The sequence below is a fragment of the Pan troglodytes genome, chromosome X (assembly GCF_028858775.2).
Source record: "Pan troglodytes isolate AG18354 chromosome X, NHGRI_mPanTro3-v2.0_pri, whole genome shotgun sequence".
NCBI classification, from domain to species: Eukaryota; Metazoa; Chordata; class Mammalia; order Primates; family Hominidae; genus Pan; species Pan troglodytes.
Window position 1 is genome coordinate 55,249,428 of NC_072421.2, and position 17,923 is coordinate 55,267,350.

The window sequence follows — 17,923 nt, forward strand, 5'->3', positions numbered from 1 at the left end:
CATCTACCACACATTTATCCTCTTGCTATTAGCAAAGCACATTCCCAGTCTCACCTGAGGTCTAAGTGGGCAGATGGTGGGAGGAAGGCCTCAGTGCTGGATCAATAAATTTGCTTGTCGCAGGGGTCCTTGTGAATGCACAGAAGCATGTACATAACATTCCTTCCAGCCCAGAGGAGCACTTTGATTGGGGCATGAGGTATAAGTGCGGGAGGCAGGGATGATGTGCGAATGTAGGCAGATGCCAGATCATGAAAGGAAGAGAGGCACTGCTTATCTTTTAAAATTATTGCATACTGTTTATTCCAAGGCTTTCTTTTTAAAGACTTATTTTTAGTGGTTTTAGATTTATAGGAAAATGAAGGGAAGGTACAGATGCTTCCCATATTCCATCTTGCCCCAGCCTCAAAGTTTCTTCTGTTATCAACATCTTGCATTAGTGTGGTAAATCTGTTACAACTGATAAGCCAATAATATGTAATTATTAACAAAAGTCTATAGTTAAGTTTTCACTCTTTAAGTTGTATAGCCTGTGCGTTTTGGCAAATATGTAAGATGTAGCTACCATTACAGTATCTTACAGGATAGTGTCACTGCCCTAAACATCTCATGTGCATCATCATTTATCCCTGTCTTTCTCCTCCAAATCCCTGGCAACTACTAATCATTTGACTGTCTCCAAAATTGTTCCTTTTCCAGAATGTCATACAGTTGGATTGGTGCAGTATATAGCCTTTTCAGATTGGCTTTTTTTCTCTTAACAGTATACACTTAATGTTTGTCCATATCTTTTTTTGGCTTAAGAGCTCATTTCTTCTTATCATTGAATAATATTCCATTGTACAGACATACCAGAGTTTGTTTATCCATTCACCCGCTGGGGGATATCTTCAATGCTTCTGAGTTTTAGCAATTATTAATAAAGTTGCTATAATCATTTATGTGTAGGTTTTGTGCACATATTAAGTTTTTTTTTTTTTCTTGAGATGGAGTCTCGCTCTGTCACCCAGGCTGGAGTGCAATGACACAATCTTGGCTCACTGCAACTGCCATCTCCCAGGTTCAACCGATTCTTCTGCCTCAGCCTCCCGAGTAGCTGGGACTACAGGCCCACACCACCACACCTGGCTAATTTTATTTTTTTTGAGACGGAGTCTTGCTCAGTCACCAGGCTGGAGTGCAGTGGTGCAATCTCAACTCACTGTAAGCTCCGCCTCGCGGGTTCAAGTGATTCTCCTGCCTCAGCCTCCCGAGTAGCTAGGACTACAGGCACCTGCTACCACGTCCGGCTAATTTTTTGTATTTTTAGTACAGAAGGGGTTTCATCATGTTGGCCAGGATGGTCTCGATCTCTTGACCTGGTGATCCACCCACCTCAGCCTCCCAAAGTGCTGGGATTACAGGTGTGAGCCACCACACCCACTATATTTTTGTATTTTTAGTAGAGATGGGGTTTTGCCATGTTGGCCAGGCTGGTCTTGAACTCTTGACCTCAGGTGATCCACCTGCCTTTGCCTCTCAAAGTGCTGGGATTACATGCATGAGCACCGCGCCTGGCCCACATATTGTTTTCAACTCATTTGGGTAAATACCAAGGAGCAGGATTTCTGGGTTGTATTGCTTAGTTTTGTTAAAAAGACGCCAAACTGTCTTCCAAAGTGGCTGTACCATTTTGCATTTCCACCAGCAATGAATGAGAGTTCCTGTTGGTCCACATCCTTACCATCATTTGGTATAATCAGTATTTTAGATTTTAGTTATTCTACTAGGTGTGTATTGGTATCTCATTGCTGTTTCAATTTCCACATCCTTGCCAGCATTTTGAGGCAGGAGAATAGGGTCTGGAGGCAGGGAACCTAAGGCTATTTCACTCCGACTTCCTAGAACTAAATTGAAAGGAAAACCCTAACTTTCCACACCTAAGTAACAAAAGGACCAGAGGCTACTCCCTTTCACCTTTTCTGCGTGGCAGATGGGAAACTGGTTGCCGGCAACAAATCATACTGAGTGCGGGCCGAGTCTTCGTTTGCAACTTTGTAACTCCAGCTTCTGAATGGTTGCTGTCCACAACCAATCACACTGATTGCGGGCAGAGTCTTCTTTTGCATAGAAGTGTAACTTTATAACTTCACCCTAGCCTCTGAAGTTTGCACAGGAGTGTGACCTTTGTAACTTCACTTCAGCCTCTGGTTGGCTGCTTTCTGCAACCAATCAGACTGATTGCGGGCTACCACTTTCGTTACAAGGTGAGCATGAAGTGGCCAATGGGAAAGTTTAGGGGGCATTCGGACCCAAGAAGATTCCGTATTCAGGCCCTTGAGCCACTGCTCGGCTCTGCTCCCACACTGTGGAGTGTACTTTCTTTTTCAATAAAGCCCTGCTTTCGTTTTTTTGTTCTTCATTGTTTCTGTGCTTTGCTGGGCGTTTTGACCAATTCTTTTTTCAAAATGCCAAGAACCTGGACAACTTGCTGTCACTACCCTCTACCGGTGACAATTTGATATAGTCAGTATTTTAAATTTTAGTTATTCTACTAGGTGTGTATTTGTATCTCATTGTTGTTTTAATTTGCAGTACCTTAATGACACGTGATGTTGAACATCTTTTCATGCACATATTTGCCATCTGTATATCCTCTTTGGTCAGGTGTCTGTTCAAATCTCTTGCCTATTTTTAAATTGGGTTCTTCCTTTTTTTATCGTTGAGTTTTCAGAATTCTTTGTGTATTTGGATACCTGTCCTTCATTACATGTGTTTTACAAATACTTTCTCCCAGTCTTCTGTATTTTGTTTCATTCTCTGAACAGTATCTTTCAGAAAGCAGAAGCATTTAATTGTATTAAAGTCCAATTTATCGTATTTTTTCTTTCATGGATTGTATTTTTTGTGTTATTTTTAAGAAGTCATTACCAGGCCGGGCGTGGTGGCTTATGCCTGTAATCCCAGCACTTTGGGAGGCCGAGGCAGGTGGATCACGAAGTCAGGAGTTCGAGACCAGCCTGGCCAACATGGTGAAACCCCGTCTCTACTAAAAATACAAAACTTAGCTGGGCGTGGTGGCAGGCGCCTGTAATCCTAGCTACTCGGGAGGCTGAGGCAGGAGAATGTTTGGACCCGGGAAGCGGAGGTTGCAGTGAGCTGAGATCGCACCATTGCACTCCAGCCTGGGGAACAGGGCAAGACTCCCTCTAAAAAAAAAAAAATATATATATATATATATGTTTATATATATGTGATATATATATATATTTATTGTTGATATATATATTTATTGTTGATATATATATTTATTGGTGATATATATATATTTATTGGTGATATATATATGTATATATATATCTCACCAAACCCAAAGTCACCTAGATTTTCTCCTACATTGTCTTTTAGAAGTTTTACAGTTTTCCATTTGAATCTAAGATCCATTTTGAGTTCATTTTAATGAAAGGTATAAGGACTGTGTCTGGATTGATTTTTTTTATATGTGGATATCCACCAAGGCTCATTGTGACATTTACATTATGTTTAGAGCTATATCTACAACTAGTTATTTAGAGCAAATTCTACCATAAACCTACTTCACCTGAAAGAAGTTCAGCCATATTTCTAGCAATTTAGGAACAAAAAGAATCACAGACATTTCCTGTCTTCTGATAAATTGGGCTAGAAATTTGCTTAGTAATAAGTCAAATGCTCAACCTACATATTAAAAAAGTTGATCTCAAAATTTTACATTGTAAACAAGGGTTTAGATGTTGCAGTTCCTGCTCTGGGATGCCTATGGTTTGAAAAGCACCATTCAAGTGGATATGTAGCACTTTCGTCTTTTGGTTATTTTGTAGTAATTTGCTCTTGGCTAGTGGGGAGAACCTCATTGTTACACCATCTAAAAAGATGCATAAAAACCATGGTTGTCTCTGAGAAATTTTATGTATGAGCTGGAGATAAATGTGTCAAACAACATCCAAAGGAAGTAACTGGGCTCAGAGAAGGCAAGAGAGGATCAGAGTTTCAAAATTAGGAAAGAAGGTCCCTTCAGAGAGTCCCTTGCCCTGATGCTGAAGACTTTTTTTTTCAAGTGAATTTATTTATTTTTAAATTGACAGATAAAATTGTATGTATTTATTGTGCACAACATAATATTTTGAAGTACATATATGTTATGGAATGGTTAAATATAGTTAATTAACATCGTATTACCTCACATAGTTATCGTTTTGTGGTGAGAACACTTAACATCCACTCTCAGCGTTTTTCAAGGTCTCTTAAAGTTATTCTCCCTATCTAACTGTAATTTTGTAGTCCTTTAATGGGATGTGAAGTCTAGTTCAGTTCATGACTTATGGAGGATCTCAAACCATATCTCTTGAACTGATGGATGGGTGGAGTCATGACTTCTTGCATGCACGGACGGATGTAAATTTTAAGTCTCATTTTCTCTGGTGAAGTCACAAGGGTGCTTTCCAGCCCATGTTAAATTAGCTTTATAATTTATTTTGGGACAAAAGTAGTATGAGTCACTAAAAACACAGTGTTGGAAATTACATCATAGGGATATTGACTCTGCAGAATTGTCCCATCAGAAGAATGTTATGATCTGTGTTGAGTGCCTGTCAGAGGACTCTACTAAGAGCTAGGTATTCAATATAAACAACTATGCATCATGAAAAATAAAGATACACATCTGAATGCCAACATACTTTGCATGTGCTTTAATTCCTATGCAGCAAGTGTGAAAATGGTATTCATACAATCACACAAAGGAGTGTGTGCACACAAGGACCGGCATCAGAAGTATCTCAACTAAGGGCAGAAGTTACAAAAAGCCTATATTTACCACTGTGAATGAGGAGCCTCTGGTTTCTACAGCACTGTTCAACCTCTCAGGCTCTGCTCTATGCCTAGTTTTAGTTTTGGTTTAGTCATTCACTCTGATTATATCATTTTTTTCCATGTTACATTCATTGCTCATAAGTTCTTACCTTCATTGGAAGTTTTCTTATGTTTTAGGACACATTAATTTAAAACAATCCACTCACTGTTTTAGTATTTTATAATTTAGACTCTAGAACCTGAATAACCATGAAGACCAACTTGATGAAACATACATTGAATGTTTTAAAATTTATTTTTATTTTTAATTTTTGTAAATATATAGTAGGTGTATATATTTATAAGGTACATGAGATGTTTTGATACAGGCATGCAATGTGAAATAAGCACATCATGGAGAATGGGGTATCCACCCCCTCAAGCACTTATCCTTTATGTTACAAAAAATCCAAAAACATTATTTATTTTAGAATACACAATTATTCTTGACTATAGGCACCCTATTGTGATATCAAATAGTATTCATTTTTTCTAGGTTTTTCTACCTACTAACTATTCCCATCTACCCCTAACCCCCCACTACACTTCTCAGGCTCTGGTATCCATCCTTCTAGTCTCTATGTCAATGAGTTCAATTGTTTTAATTTTTAGATCCTACAAATAAGTGAGAACATACAATGTTTGTCTTTCTGTGCCTGGCTTATTTTACTTAACATAATGACCTCCAGTTCCATCCATGTTGTAGCAAATGACTGGATCTCATTTTTTTTTATGGCTGATAGTACCCCATTATGTATACGTACCACAATTTCTTTATCCATTCATCTGTCGAAGGACACTTAGGTTGCTTCTAAATCTTAGCTATTATAAATAGTGCTGCAACAAACACAGGAATGCAGATATCCCTTCAATATACTGATTTCCTTTCTCTTGAGTATATACCCAGCAGTGGGATTGCTGGATCATATGTTAACTCTATTTTTAGTTTTTTGAAAAACCTTCAAACTGTTTTCCATAGTAGTTGTACTAATTTACATTCCCACCAACAGTGTACAAGGGTTCCCTTTTCTCTACATCCTCACCAATATTCGTTATTGCCTTTCTTTTGGATATTAGCCATTTTAACTGGGGTGACATGATATCTCACTGTAGTTTTGATTTACATTTCTCTGATGATCTATGATGTTGAGCACCTTTTCATATGCCTGTTTGCCATTAGTATGTCTTCTTTTGAGAAATGTCTACTCAAATGTTTTGCCCATTTTTTATTGGATTATTAGATTTATTCCTATAGAGTTGTTTGAGCTCCTGTATATTCTGGTTATAAATCCTTTGTCAGAGGGGTAATTTGCAAACATTATCTCCCATTCTGTGGGTTGTCTCTTCACTTCGTTGATTGTATCCTTTGCCGTGCAGAAGCCTTTTAACTTGATGTGATACCATTTGTCCATATTTGCTTTGGTTGCCTGTGCCTGTGGAGTATTGCTCAAGAAGTCTTTGCCCAGACTAATGTCCTGGAGATTTTCTCCGGTGTTTCCTGTAGCAGTTTCATAGTTTTCAGTCTTACATTTAAGTCTTTAATTCATTTTGATTTGATTTTTATATAGCCAGAGCTTGTGGTCTAGTTTCATTCTTCTATGTATGGCTATCCCGTTTTCCCAGCACAACTTTTTGAAGAGAATGTCTTTTCCCAGTGTATGTTCCTGGCACTTTTGTAAAATGTGAGTTCACTGTAGGTGTGTGGATTTTTTTCTAGGTTCTCTATTTTGTTCTATTGATCTATGTGTGTGTTTATGCCAGCACCATGCTGTTTTGGTTACTATAGCTCTGTAGTATAATGCTACATGCTGTCTGCCTCAGCCTCCCAAATCATTTTTCATTTCTGATTTTATTATTTTTATTATTTTATTTATTTGGGTTTTCTCTCTTTTTTTCTTAGTCTGGCTAATGGTTTGTCAATTTTGGTTAACATATTAAAAAACAACTTTTTGTTTTACTGCTCTTTTGTAGGTTTATTTTCATTTCAATTTTATTTATTTCTACTCTGATCTTTATTATTTCTTTTTTTCTACTAATTTTTGGTTTGGTTTGCTCTTTCTTTGCAGCTCTTTAAGATGCATCATTAGATCGTTTATTTGAAGTTTTTACCTTTTTTGATGTAGGCACTTATAGATATAAGCATCTTTCTTAGTATTGTTTTTGCTGTATCCCATAGGTTTTGATATGTAGTGTTTACATTATCATTTGTTTCAAGAAGTTTTTAAATTTCCTTCTTAGCTTCTTCTATGACCCATTAATCATTCAGGAGCAGAATGTTGAGTTTTCATGTATTTGTATAGTTCCCAAAATTCCTCTTGTTATTAATTTCTAGTTTTATTCCATTCTGATCTGGAAAGATGCTTGATATTTCAATTTTTAAAAAATTTTTTATGACCTAATATATGGTCTGTCCTTGAGAATGATCCATGGACTGAGGAAAAGAATGTGTATTCTCTAGCCATTGGATGAAATGTTCTGTGAATATCTATTAGATCCATTTGCTCTATAGTGCAGATAGTCTGTTTTTGTTGTTGATGTTGTTGAGTTTCTGTCTGGAAGATCTGTCCAATACGGAATGTGGGGTGCGGAAATCTCCATCCATTATTGTATTGGGACCTATCTCTCTCTCTAGCTCTAATGGTATTTGTTTTATATATCTGAGTGCTCTAGTGTTGGGTGCATATATATTTAAAATTGTTATATGTTTTTGATGAATTGACCCCTTTATTATTATAGAGTGACATTTGTGTCTCCTCTCAAAGTTTTTGTTTTGAAATCTATTTTTTGTTTTTTCTTTAAAAATCTTTTATATTTAGTTCAGGCATACATGTGGTGCAGGTTTGTTATACAGGTGAACTTATGTCATGGGGGTTTGTTGTACAGATTATTTTGTCACCCAGGTATTAAGCCTGGTACTCATGAGCTATTTTTCCTGATCCTCTCCCTCTTCCCAACCTCCACTCTTTGGTAGGCCCTGGTGTCTATTGTTCTCCTGTGTGTGTCCATTTTTTCTCATTTTTCGCTCCAACTTATAAGTGAGAACATGCAGTATTTAGTTTTCTGTTCATGCATTACTTTGCTAAGTATAATGACCTCCAGCTCCATCTATGTTCCAGCAATGGTTATAATGTCATTTGTTTTTATGGCTGCATACTATTCCATGGTATATATGCACTACATTTTCTTTATCCAGTCTACCATTGATGGGTTTTTAGGTTGATTCCATGTCTTTGGTATTGTGAATAGTGCTGCAGTGAACGTATACATGCGTCTTTATGATAGGACAATTTATATTTCTTTGGCTATATACCCAGTAATAGGATTGTTGGATCAAATGGTAATTCTGGTTTTGGGTCTTTGGGGAATCAACACACTGTTTCTCATGATTGTTGAACTAATTTACATTTCCACCAACAGTGATTAAGTGTTTCTTTGTCTCCACAACATCACCAGCATCTTTTTTTTTTTTTTTTACTTTTTAATAATAGCCATTCTGACTCGTGTGAGATGATATCTCCTTGTGGTTTGAATTGCATTTCTCTAATGATCAGTGATGTTGAGTTTTATTTCATATGCTTATTGGCCACATGGATGTCTTCTTTTGAAAGTGTCTGTTCATATCCTTGGTCCACTTTTTAATGGTATTGTTTTTTTGTTTTGTTTTGTTTTAGACGGAGTCTCAGCCTGTTGCCCAGGCTGGAGTGCAGTGGCATGATCTCCACTCACTGTAACCTCCGCCTCATGGGTTCAAGTAATTCTCCTGCCTCAGCCACCCTAGTAGCTGGGATTATAGGCATGCACCACCACGCCCAGGTAATTTTTGTATTTTTGGTAGATATGGGGTTTTGCCATGTCGGCCAGCCTGTTCTCAAACTCCTGGCCTGAAGCAATCTGTCTGCCTCAGCCTCCCAAAGTGCTGGGATTACAGCTGTGAGGCACCGTGCCTGGCGTGTCTTTTTTTTTTTTTTTGTAAATTTGTTTAAGTTCCTTACAGATGCTGGAAACTGGAACTTAGATGCATAGTTTGCAAAAATATTCTCCTATTCTGTGTGTTGTGTGTTCACTCTGTGGATAGCTTCCTTGCTGTGCAGAAGTTCTGTAGTTTAATTAGATCCCATTTGTCAATTTTTGCTTTTGCTGGAATGGCTTTTGGCATCTTCGTTATGAAATCTTTGCCCATTCCTATGTCTAGAATGATATTGCCTAGGTCGTCTTCCAGGATTTTTATAGTTTTATGTTTTATACTTAAGTTCTTAATCCATTTTTAGTTAATTTTTGTATAAGAAGTGATCCAGTTTCAATCTTTTGCATAAGCTAGCCAGTTATCCTGGGACCATTTATTGAATAGGGAATACTTTCTATATTGCTTGCTTTTGTTGAGTTTGTTGAAGATCAGATGGTAATAGGTGTGAGGTGTGCAGCATTATTTCTGGACGGTGTATTCTATTTCATTGGTCCATGTGACTGTTTTGGTACCAGTACAATGCTTTTTTGGTTACCATGGCCTCATATTATAGTTTGAAGTCAGGTAATATGATGCCTCTGGCTTCATTCTTTTTGCTTAGGATTGCCTTGGCTATTCAGGCTCTTTTTTGGTTCCATATGAATTTTAAAGTAGTTTTTTTTTCTAATTCCATGAAGAGTGTCATTGGTAGTTTAATAGGAATATCATTGAATCTATAAACTGCAGTTTGGCCTTTTGACAACATTGCTTCTTCCTGTTGACGAGCATGGAATGTTTTTCCATTTGTTTTTGTCATCTCTGATTTCTTTAAGCAGTGTTTTGTAGTTGTCATAGTAGAGACTTTTCTCCTCCCTAGTTACCTGCATTCCTAGGTATTTTATTGTTTCTGTGGCAATTGTGAATGGGATTGTGTTTCTGATTTGGCTCTGACCTTGAAGGTTGCTGGTGTATAGAAGTGCTCCGGGTTTTTGTACATTAATTTTGTATCCGGAAACTTTCCTGAAGTTGTTTATAAGATCAAGGATCTTTTTGGCAGAGAATCTGGGATTTTCTAGGTATAGAATCATATTGTTTGCGAACAGAGATTGTTTGACTTCTATGAAAAACATAGTGAAGTGAAAGCAAACATCTGTCCAGAAGGGAATAGAACAATAAAAATGCCCAATAATAAATTTAATTTGAATGTGAAGAACTAATATGAAGCAAATAACACAGTCATTGCGAGGGATACATAAAAAGACTTGAGGAAATGAGGAGTGGCTTTTTCTTGGATAGAGAAATTCTAAAATAGAAAGATAGATATTGTCCCTAAGTTAAGATGTAATTTAAAAATAATAACTAGTGTCTCACCTGGAATATTTTAGCACCTGATCAAATGATTCTGAAGTTCATCTGAAAGACAAATGTGTCAGAGTAGACAGAAAAGGAAAAAGCAATGAGGGAGGGCAAGCATTATTTCGCATTACAAATATAATTAAGCTACAGCAATTAAAATAGTATACTAGTGGTACAGGTACAAACGACTCAATGGAAGAAAATTAAAATAAGAGAGTTACATACAAAATTGAGTGGGGATGTAGGTGATGATAAAAGAGCCACTTCAAAACAGTGGGTGAAACAGGGATTCAACAAATGATGTAGAGTCCCTACCACTTAATTTTGTTCAGATGGATCAATGTTTTTTGTTTGTTTGTTTGTTTTTTGTTTTTTTTTTTTTTGAGATGAAGTCTCACTTTGTTGCCCAGGCTGGAGTGCAGTGGCACGATCTCGGCTCACTGCAACTTCCACCTCCTGGGTTCAAGCAATTATCCAGCCTCAGCCTCCCGAGTAGCTGGGACTACAGGCGCGTGCCACTATGCCCGGCTAATTTTTTGAATTTTTAGTAGAGATCAGGTTTCACCATGTTAGCCAGGATGATCTCGATCTACTGACCTCGTGATCTGCCCGCTTGGGCCTCCCAAAGTGCTGGGATTACAGGCGTGAGCTACCGCGCCTGGCCCGGATCAATGATTTTGAATGTACAATCATGCAACAAAAACTATGAATGTCTTATCATATTGGAGTGGGTAAGATCATTGCAAGCATGACAGCAGACTCGCGAAGGCACAAGAAAATGATTTATGAAAGCAGATATAAAATGGGTATTAACATACATAATATTTATTTCTATGATGGCGAATTTGTCTGAAACACATTGTTTTCTTAGAGTAACCTGGGCCTCATATTCTCCAACGCCATTGGAAGTGAAAGGAAGGTTGGGCGGGGGAAAAAGAAAAGTGCTTTGTAAGTTCATTTTCGTTGTCAGGAGAGCTTGTGGTTTAGGTTCTCCACAGAGGCAGGAAAACCTCAGTCACGTGGCAAATACCCCACTGAGTGCGCATGCTGCACAGATCTGTTGCTGCGCATGCGCCTTTCTGCCCACCTTCTGTCTAGGCAGATCTCTGCAAGGAGAGGTTGTGTCTTCATTCTTTCCGCCATCTTCGTTCTTTCCGCCATCTTCGTTCTTTCTCACTGACCGAGACTCAGCCGGTAGGTCTGCAGAGTGGTCTTCCTGGTAATTTAGTTGTGAGTGAATGTGTGGAGGAGCCAGCGGGCTTAGGACAGGTCCCGTGGCACATTCCGTGGCTTTGAGGGAAAAGGGCCTCACGGTGGTCCTCCGCCTTCCCCCAGGTCGTGATGCAGGCGCCATGGGCCGGTAATCGTGGCTGGGCTGGAACGAGGGAGGAAGGTAGGCCGTGGAGGGGGTAGATCGCCTGAAGATGGTGCCAGTCCTGGGGGTGGGTGCTGTTAGAGGTGTCTGAGTCCCGAAAACGCCTGGAACTCTCTGAGGGAGGACAGTTTCTGGACTCTTCGTTAGGGATGCGAGAAGGGATGGTGTGGGTGGTAAGGAAGGGGCCAGGAAACTGGGAACGCTGTGGGCTGGTGACTACGGCCCCGAGGTCTGTAGAGTGCCTGGCAGAGGTGTCCAGTGAGGAACATAACCTTAACTCTGTGTCGCAACTTCTCATCTCAGCCATGGACCTCATGGAAAGGAATGCGTGAGGCTGTGCATTCCAACAAAACTTGATTTTTCGGGGAGTGGGGAGGAGGTGGTGGTGGCTCTAGTATATCAGAGTGGGACGAAAGCAGCAGTCACTTCAGTTTCAATTTTCTGCCCGTTTTTTTCCTAAATGTGTAAATGATGGAGAGTCTAATTGTGAAGCCAAAACTCAGAAAAGTCCTCTGTCTTTTGCTATGGCGTTAAGGTGATTTCTGTGCCTCTTCGACTATGATACAAACAAATCTGTCCTTAGTTTGATTGGAAAGCACGCGTACTTATCAATGCTCTGTGACTTAGTTTGAAAATATTTTCAAAATTAAAAAAGTACAAATCACCATTTTGCCATGGAATGTTCATATATATAGCTAAGTTCTTACACACTTTTTCCAAATAACAATATTTTGTTTTCAGTGAGAGATATGAGTGAGCATGTAACAAGATCCCAATCCTTAGAAAGAGGAAATGACCAAGAGTCTTCCCAGCCAGTTGGACCTGTGATTGTGAGTCCTTTAGCATTTGATGTTTTCTATTAACACATTTTATTTTAAAAAATATTTTTGAGCGAGTGTACATGCACTGATACAGTGTTCCATGCTAATAAAAAATGATGATGGCATCTCATGAAGGCAACTTTGGTTCTGGAGTATTATATTCTGGTGTTGCCTTATGGATATGGATATTTTACTCTCTCTCTATATATATATCTATTGGAAAATGTCTTTAGATTTATGATTCGATGCACATATGCATTTGTGTGTTTATATTATTGACTTTTTATTCGCACACACACTTACACCCTTAGGTCCAGCAGCCCACTGAGGAAAAACGTCAAGAAGAGGAACCACCAACTGATAATCAGGGTATTGCACCTAGTGGGGAGATCAAAAATGAAGGAGCATCTGCTGTTCAAGGTGAAGGGAGAGTGGAGAATAATGCTTATGGGTGGTGGAGGTATATTTATGCATTATATTTTATGACATACCAGTAACAGGAGGACAGAAAACATTAGGAAGGAATCTTAAACATTTCCTACTGCTGCTGTGCGGAGGGGTGGGACAAGGACACATAAAAAGCCACAAACTTTCCTACCATTTTGACGGAGGCTTTTTATTGATTGGGTATTTGCATGGTTGCCGTAAACCTTTGAGTGTTTTCCAGAGTTCCTGTATGGTTTGTTCAGCCATTTTCTGTTTTTTGTTTTGTTTTGTTTTGTTTTATGCTTCTGTGGAAGAATGGCAGCTTGCAGCTTCCTAGTCTGCCATCTGCGGACATCTCATGTATTTTTATAAGATACTTTTTAACACATTTATTAATGCTTCCTCATGCTGTGTAATATACTAAGCGCTGGAGATGTCAGTGCCAAATTTTTGCCTAAAGCTCATAGTCTAGTCAGACTGACTCAAACAAATCACTGATTTAATGTGATAAGAATAAGAACAAATGAGTACAAAAGGAACAAGTAAGTTGTCTAGGGCCAGCCTTGGGAAAGGAAAGGGCAATGTTTGAACATCTCTGCTTTCCTGCTTTTCTGGCAACAGACTTCTGAAATAATTAGCCTACAGATTTTTATTTCACAATGATGAGGGAATAAATATTATTACCTCGTTCATTGTTCATATTTTAATTCGTAAATTGACGACTTTTTATCTTTAAGGGCCTGATGTGGAAGCTTTTCAACAGGAACTGGCTCTGCTTAAGATAGAGGATGCACCTGGAGATGGTCCTGATGTCAGGGAGGGGACTCTGCCCACTTTTGATCCCACTAAAGTGCTGGAAGCAGGTATGTTATTCAATAAGATGCAAATTATAGGGTTTCTATTTTCACAATATTGTATTTTGTGTGACACAGAGGTAAAATTACTGCTACTTTAATATCATACTTCACATCTAAAGATTCTTTGAAGGTAGTTCAGACCCAAATGGCTGCCTTACACACTATCAGAGATAGAAGCCCAGGTGTGGTGACTCATGCTGTTAATTGCAGCACTTTGGGAAGCCGAGGCAGAAAGACCACTTGAGGCCAGGACTTCAAGAGATAGAATAAATTGGGTCAAAGCTAATTGAATTACGATATGAAAGATATGAAACATGCTAAGAGAGTAGATTTTGAGTGTCTTCACAGCTATATGAAATAATGCATATATTAATTAGGTTGAGCCGTTTTACAATGTATGTATATTTTAAAACATCATGTTTTACATGATAAATATATATGATTTCATGTGTCATTTTTAAAAGAAAGATAAGAAAAGGTTTTCTAACTTTTAAATGTAAGTCATGTAACCAACAGCCAATAATTTTCAGGTATTTTTACAGAGGACTGTTTTTAACAAATACATAACATGTTTATGATAAGCATCAGTTTATGTTGTAATGTTAATTGTGCTGGTAATGTCTTAAAGCTAGCGTGGGGGTTTTCAGTTTACTGTATAAACTGAAATGCTTTTAAGCATGTTGAGAGGCAGGAGTACCAATGAAAATAGTGACAAATGTTCACTACTTAAAGCAACTACATAATGTCTAAACTAGTCCAAAGTAACATTTTAACACTTTTTCACAAGATACACAAAAGTAATACTGACTTTTCTATTTCCTGCACTTAGGCAGTTCTAAGCATATTCTATATTCAGAGTGTTATTTCATATCAAAAAATTTAAATGATACTTTAAAAATATTTTTTTTTCCTTAGGTTTTTGTTTGGTTGAATTTTTACTAAAAGTATAGGCATATTTTTACTTTCCACTTACACATATAAAATAGATTCACTTGATTTAATTCATTCTGTACTCGAACAGTCTCTTTGTTATTCTACTAGAAAAAGTGTCATGAATTAAAAATATTGTTAATATGCCTGGAAGTCTACCTTCTGAGTTTATTCAGAGGCTAACTGGATGTAAGCTAAAGGGACACCCTCAGGGTTCTGATTTTAGTTAATCAACACTGTAGTTGTATACTTCTAGTGTCATCTAAATAGAAATCTGCTGAATAACGTGCTCTAATTTTATATTTATATTATAGGTGAAGGGCAACTATAGGTTTAAACCAAGACAAATGAAGACTGAAACCAAGAATATTGTTCTTATGCTGGAAATTTGACTGTTAACATTCTCTTAATAAAGTTTTACAGTTTTCTGCAAAGACTTCTGCACTTTTTTGTTAAATTTATTTCTAGATTTTTAATACTCTTGAGAATTGTATCTTTTATGAAAATTTAAATCCTGTGTTTGAGATGGTATATAGAGAGAACATGTTGGTACATTGATTTTCTATCCTGCAACCTTTCTAACTATGCTTATTAATTCCAAAAGTTTACCTCTATATCCTTTTGGATTTTTAACAGACACAATTGTATAATCTTTTAATAATAACAGGTTTCTTTGCCATTTTTAACATTATTCCTTTTATTTACTTTTCTCATTCATGGTAGTGGACAGAATTTCCCAGTATAATTTGAATACAGTTGGTGGTTGTAGACATTCTTGTCTTGTTTCTGATCAGAAACAGGTCATTTTCCACATTTCACCTTAATGTTTACCGTACTTTTCTTGTAGGTGCAGTTTATCAGAGTAAGGAAGTTCTATTCCTGGTTTGCTAAGAGTAGTTATCTTCAGTATATGTTGAATTTTATCAAACACTTGTAGTGCATCTATTCAGATGATCATAGGAATTTTTTTTTTTTTTGAGACAGAGTCTCACTCTGTCGCCCAGGCTGGAGTGCAGTGGCACGATCTCAGCTCACTGCAACCTCCGCCTCCTGGGTTCAAGCGATTCTCCTGCCTCAGCCTCCCAAGTAACTGGGATTATAGGTGCCCGCCACTGTGCCTAGCTGATTTTTGTATTTTTAGTAGAGACGGGGTTTCACCATCTTGGCCAGGCTGGTCTCGAACTCCTGACCTCATGATCCACCCGCCTCGGCCTCCCAAAGTGCTGGGATTACAGGCGTGAGCCACCGCACCCGGACTTCTTTGCATTATTTCCATGATAATTTCTTTTGCCTCTTTCTCTGTTCTCAGTATCCAGAGATTTTCTTAATCTACATCTATATCACCTTTATTAAAACTTTTAAAATTGTTTCACTTTTGTCTTTCATTGAATGCTTTTTTATTTGCTACCTAATTTCTAAGAGACTTTTAAAACTACTTTTTCTTAATTGATAGCTGAAATAAAAGTATACAGCTTAACCAATTGAGCTCTCCTGTTGATACCAAAGTGAAGGCAACTTCCTAAAACATATTGGATACTCATTTTTTCCCTCTTCTATGGAAGGATGTACACAGCACTGGACTTGTATGTTGCCCATAGACTTGCAAGCACTGCCACCCCCTGCCACCAACTTTGACAACAACCTAATTTTTTTTTTGAGAAGGATAAAAGCCCATGGGGAGCAGGGATTCTTAAGTTGTACTGACTTTGGTTGGAGTGCTTTGAATGAACTAAGTAAGTTCAATTTGGGGCATGCTGAAACTCAGGGAAAACTGATTTCTGCTGTTCTCTCCAAGTCATCTGATGACTGTCTTTGATTCAGAAATTTGGGTGTGGAGGCACTCGAAGACAGAAAACTTGGGCAATGAGTAAAGATGGAGAGATCATTGTTTTCTCCACAGAGAAAGATAAACCCATAAAGTCTGGTCTATTTATTCTGAAGTCTACCCATTAAAGGTGATTGAAAATGTTTTTCTGTTGCTCAAGCTTTGGATCATAGACTTTTGTGAGGAACTGTGTGGCTGGGTCAGAAGCCATACTGAAGATGGATGCCAGCCCCCCACCTCCGTCAGCCAGGGATCCTTGAGGTCTAAGAGATATTTATTTCAGCTGCTAGGATCGTCTTCTCTGGGTGAGGGATGTAATTATACAAATTAGTCTATGACATAGGGAAACAAAACCTCAGGAGGACCAGAGATTACCATATGTGTCTGTGGGGCAACATGAGGCTAAGAATCCAATGATGAGGCAGCAGCCCCTCCATGTTGCTTGGTACCAGACAGCTCAGATCGATCAGGGTCATAGGCACCTAAAATTCCAAGATTCACAGGATGAGAGTTTGCTGCAGTTGTGTGTAAGGGGGACTCCTCCTTCACAAAAAGTCTGCCTTGGTGGTACTGGTAACAGCCATTGCTTAATTTTCCACCGCTGCTTTTTTCACTTAATTCAACAGTTCTTAAGCCAAACCTTTACCAATGACTCCTCAGCTTTGAAGACTGAAGCCTGTCCCTCCAAGGTAACCCAATTGAGGTATGCTGTCTTCCTGAACATATCATCCAACACTCTTAGCTGTTCCAGAAAAAAGACTGTGTGGCTCCAAGCATACCTTGGATTTGCTGGCATGAGATGCTTTGATGTGCAATAGTTCAATTAGCTGGGTCACATCTGAATTACTTTGTAGTGCCTCAGTTTAGTATATGACATTATTTTTAGTATTGAGGCATAATTCAATTACAGAAAAATTCACTCTTTAGTTCTACAGTTTGAGTTTTGACAAATGCATGCAGTATATAAGTACTACCACGATCAAGCTCTAGGATAGTTCTATCATTCCAAAATGTTGTCTTCTGCCCTTTTTTAGTCAACTTCTTTCTCTGTCTCTATCCACTGGCAACCACTGATCTGTTCTCCAACACTATAGTTTGGCCTTTTGTAGAATTTCATATAAATAAAATCATAGAGTATTTAATTTTTCACGTCTGGCTTCTTTTACTTTTCTTTCTTTTACTTTTCACTATCCAGCATGAGATTCATTCATGCTGTCTATCGGTACTTTGTTCCCCTTTATTGATAAATAGTATTTCTCTGTATGGATTTAACACTGTTTGATTAAAGGACAAATTGAAGGACATTTTATTTGTTTTCCTTTCTTGGAGATAAAACCACTGTAAAGATCTATAATGTGGTTTGAATATTTGTCTCCTCCAAATCTCATGTTGAAATGTGATTCCCAGTGTTGGAGATGGGCTATGATGGGAGGTGATTGGATCATGGAGGCAGATCCCTCCTGAATTGTTTAGCACCATCCCCTTGGTGATAAGTGAGTTCTTGTTCAGTTCACATGAGAT

At 38.1% G+C, this 17,923-nt stretch overlaps 1 protein-coding gene across 3 annotated transcripts; it reads left to right on the forward strand.

The window, feature by feature from the left end:
* Positions 1 to 2,163: 2,163 nt before the first annotated feature.
* On the forward strand, positions 2,164 to 15,011 carry PAGE5 (PAGE family member 5). 3 transcript variants are annotated; one of them, XM_016942843.4, is made up of 6 exons: positions 11,252 to 11,362; positions 11,504 to 11,561; positions 12,285 to 12,373; positions 12,676 to 12,784; positions 13,528 to 13,653; positions 14,892 to 15,011. In XM_016942843.4, exons 2-6 carry the CDS (start codon positions 11,510 to 11,512, stop codon positions 14,906 to 14,908), a joined length of 393 nt encoding a protein of 130 aa, XP_016798332.1. In that variant the 5' UTR covers positions 11,252 to 11,362; positions 11,504 to 11,509; the 3' UTR covers positions 14,909 to 15,011. The 3 variants fall into 3 exon arrangements, with proteins under 3 accessions (XP_009437426.1, XP_016798332.1, XP_003339404.1); XM_009439151.5 differs by lacking the exons at positions 11,252 to 11,362; positions 11,504 to 11,561 and adding an exon at positions 2,164 to 2,246; XM_003339356.5 differs by lacking the exon at positions 11,504 to 11,561.
* Positions 15,012 to 17,923: the final 2,912 nt, after the last annotated feature.

Excerpts from the sequence above, each read along its gene's own strand:
- PAGE5 (XM_016942843.4), top strand. The coding sequence starts at position 11,510 with ATGCAGGCGCCATGGGCCGGTAATCGTGGCTGGGCTGGAACGAGGGAG. Across the intron at positions 11,562-12,284 it reads GGCTGGAACGAGGGAGGAAG|TGAGAGATATGAGTGAGCAT; the intron begins GTAGGCCGTGGA and ends TTTTGTTTTCAG. Across the intron at positions 12,374-12,675 it reads AGCCAGTTGGACCTGTGATT|GTCCAGCAGCCCACTGAGGA; the intron begins GTGAGTCCTTTA and ends TTACACCCTTAG.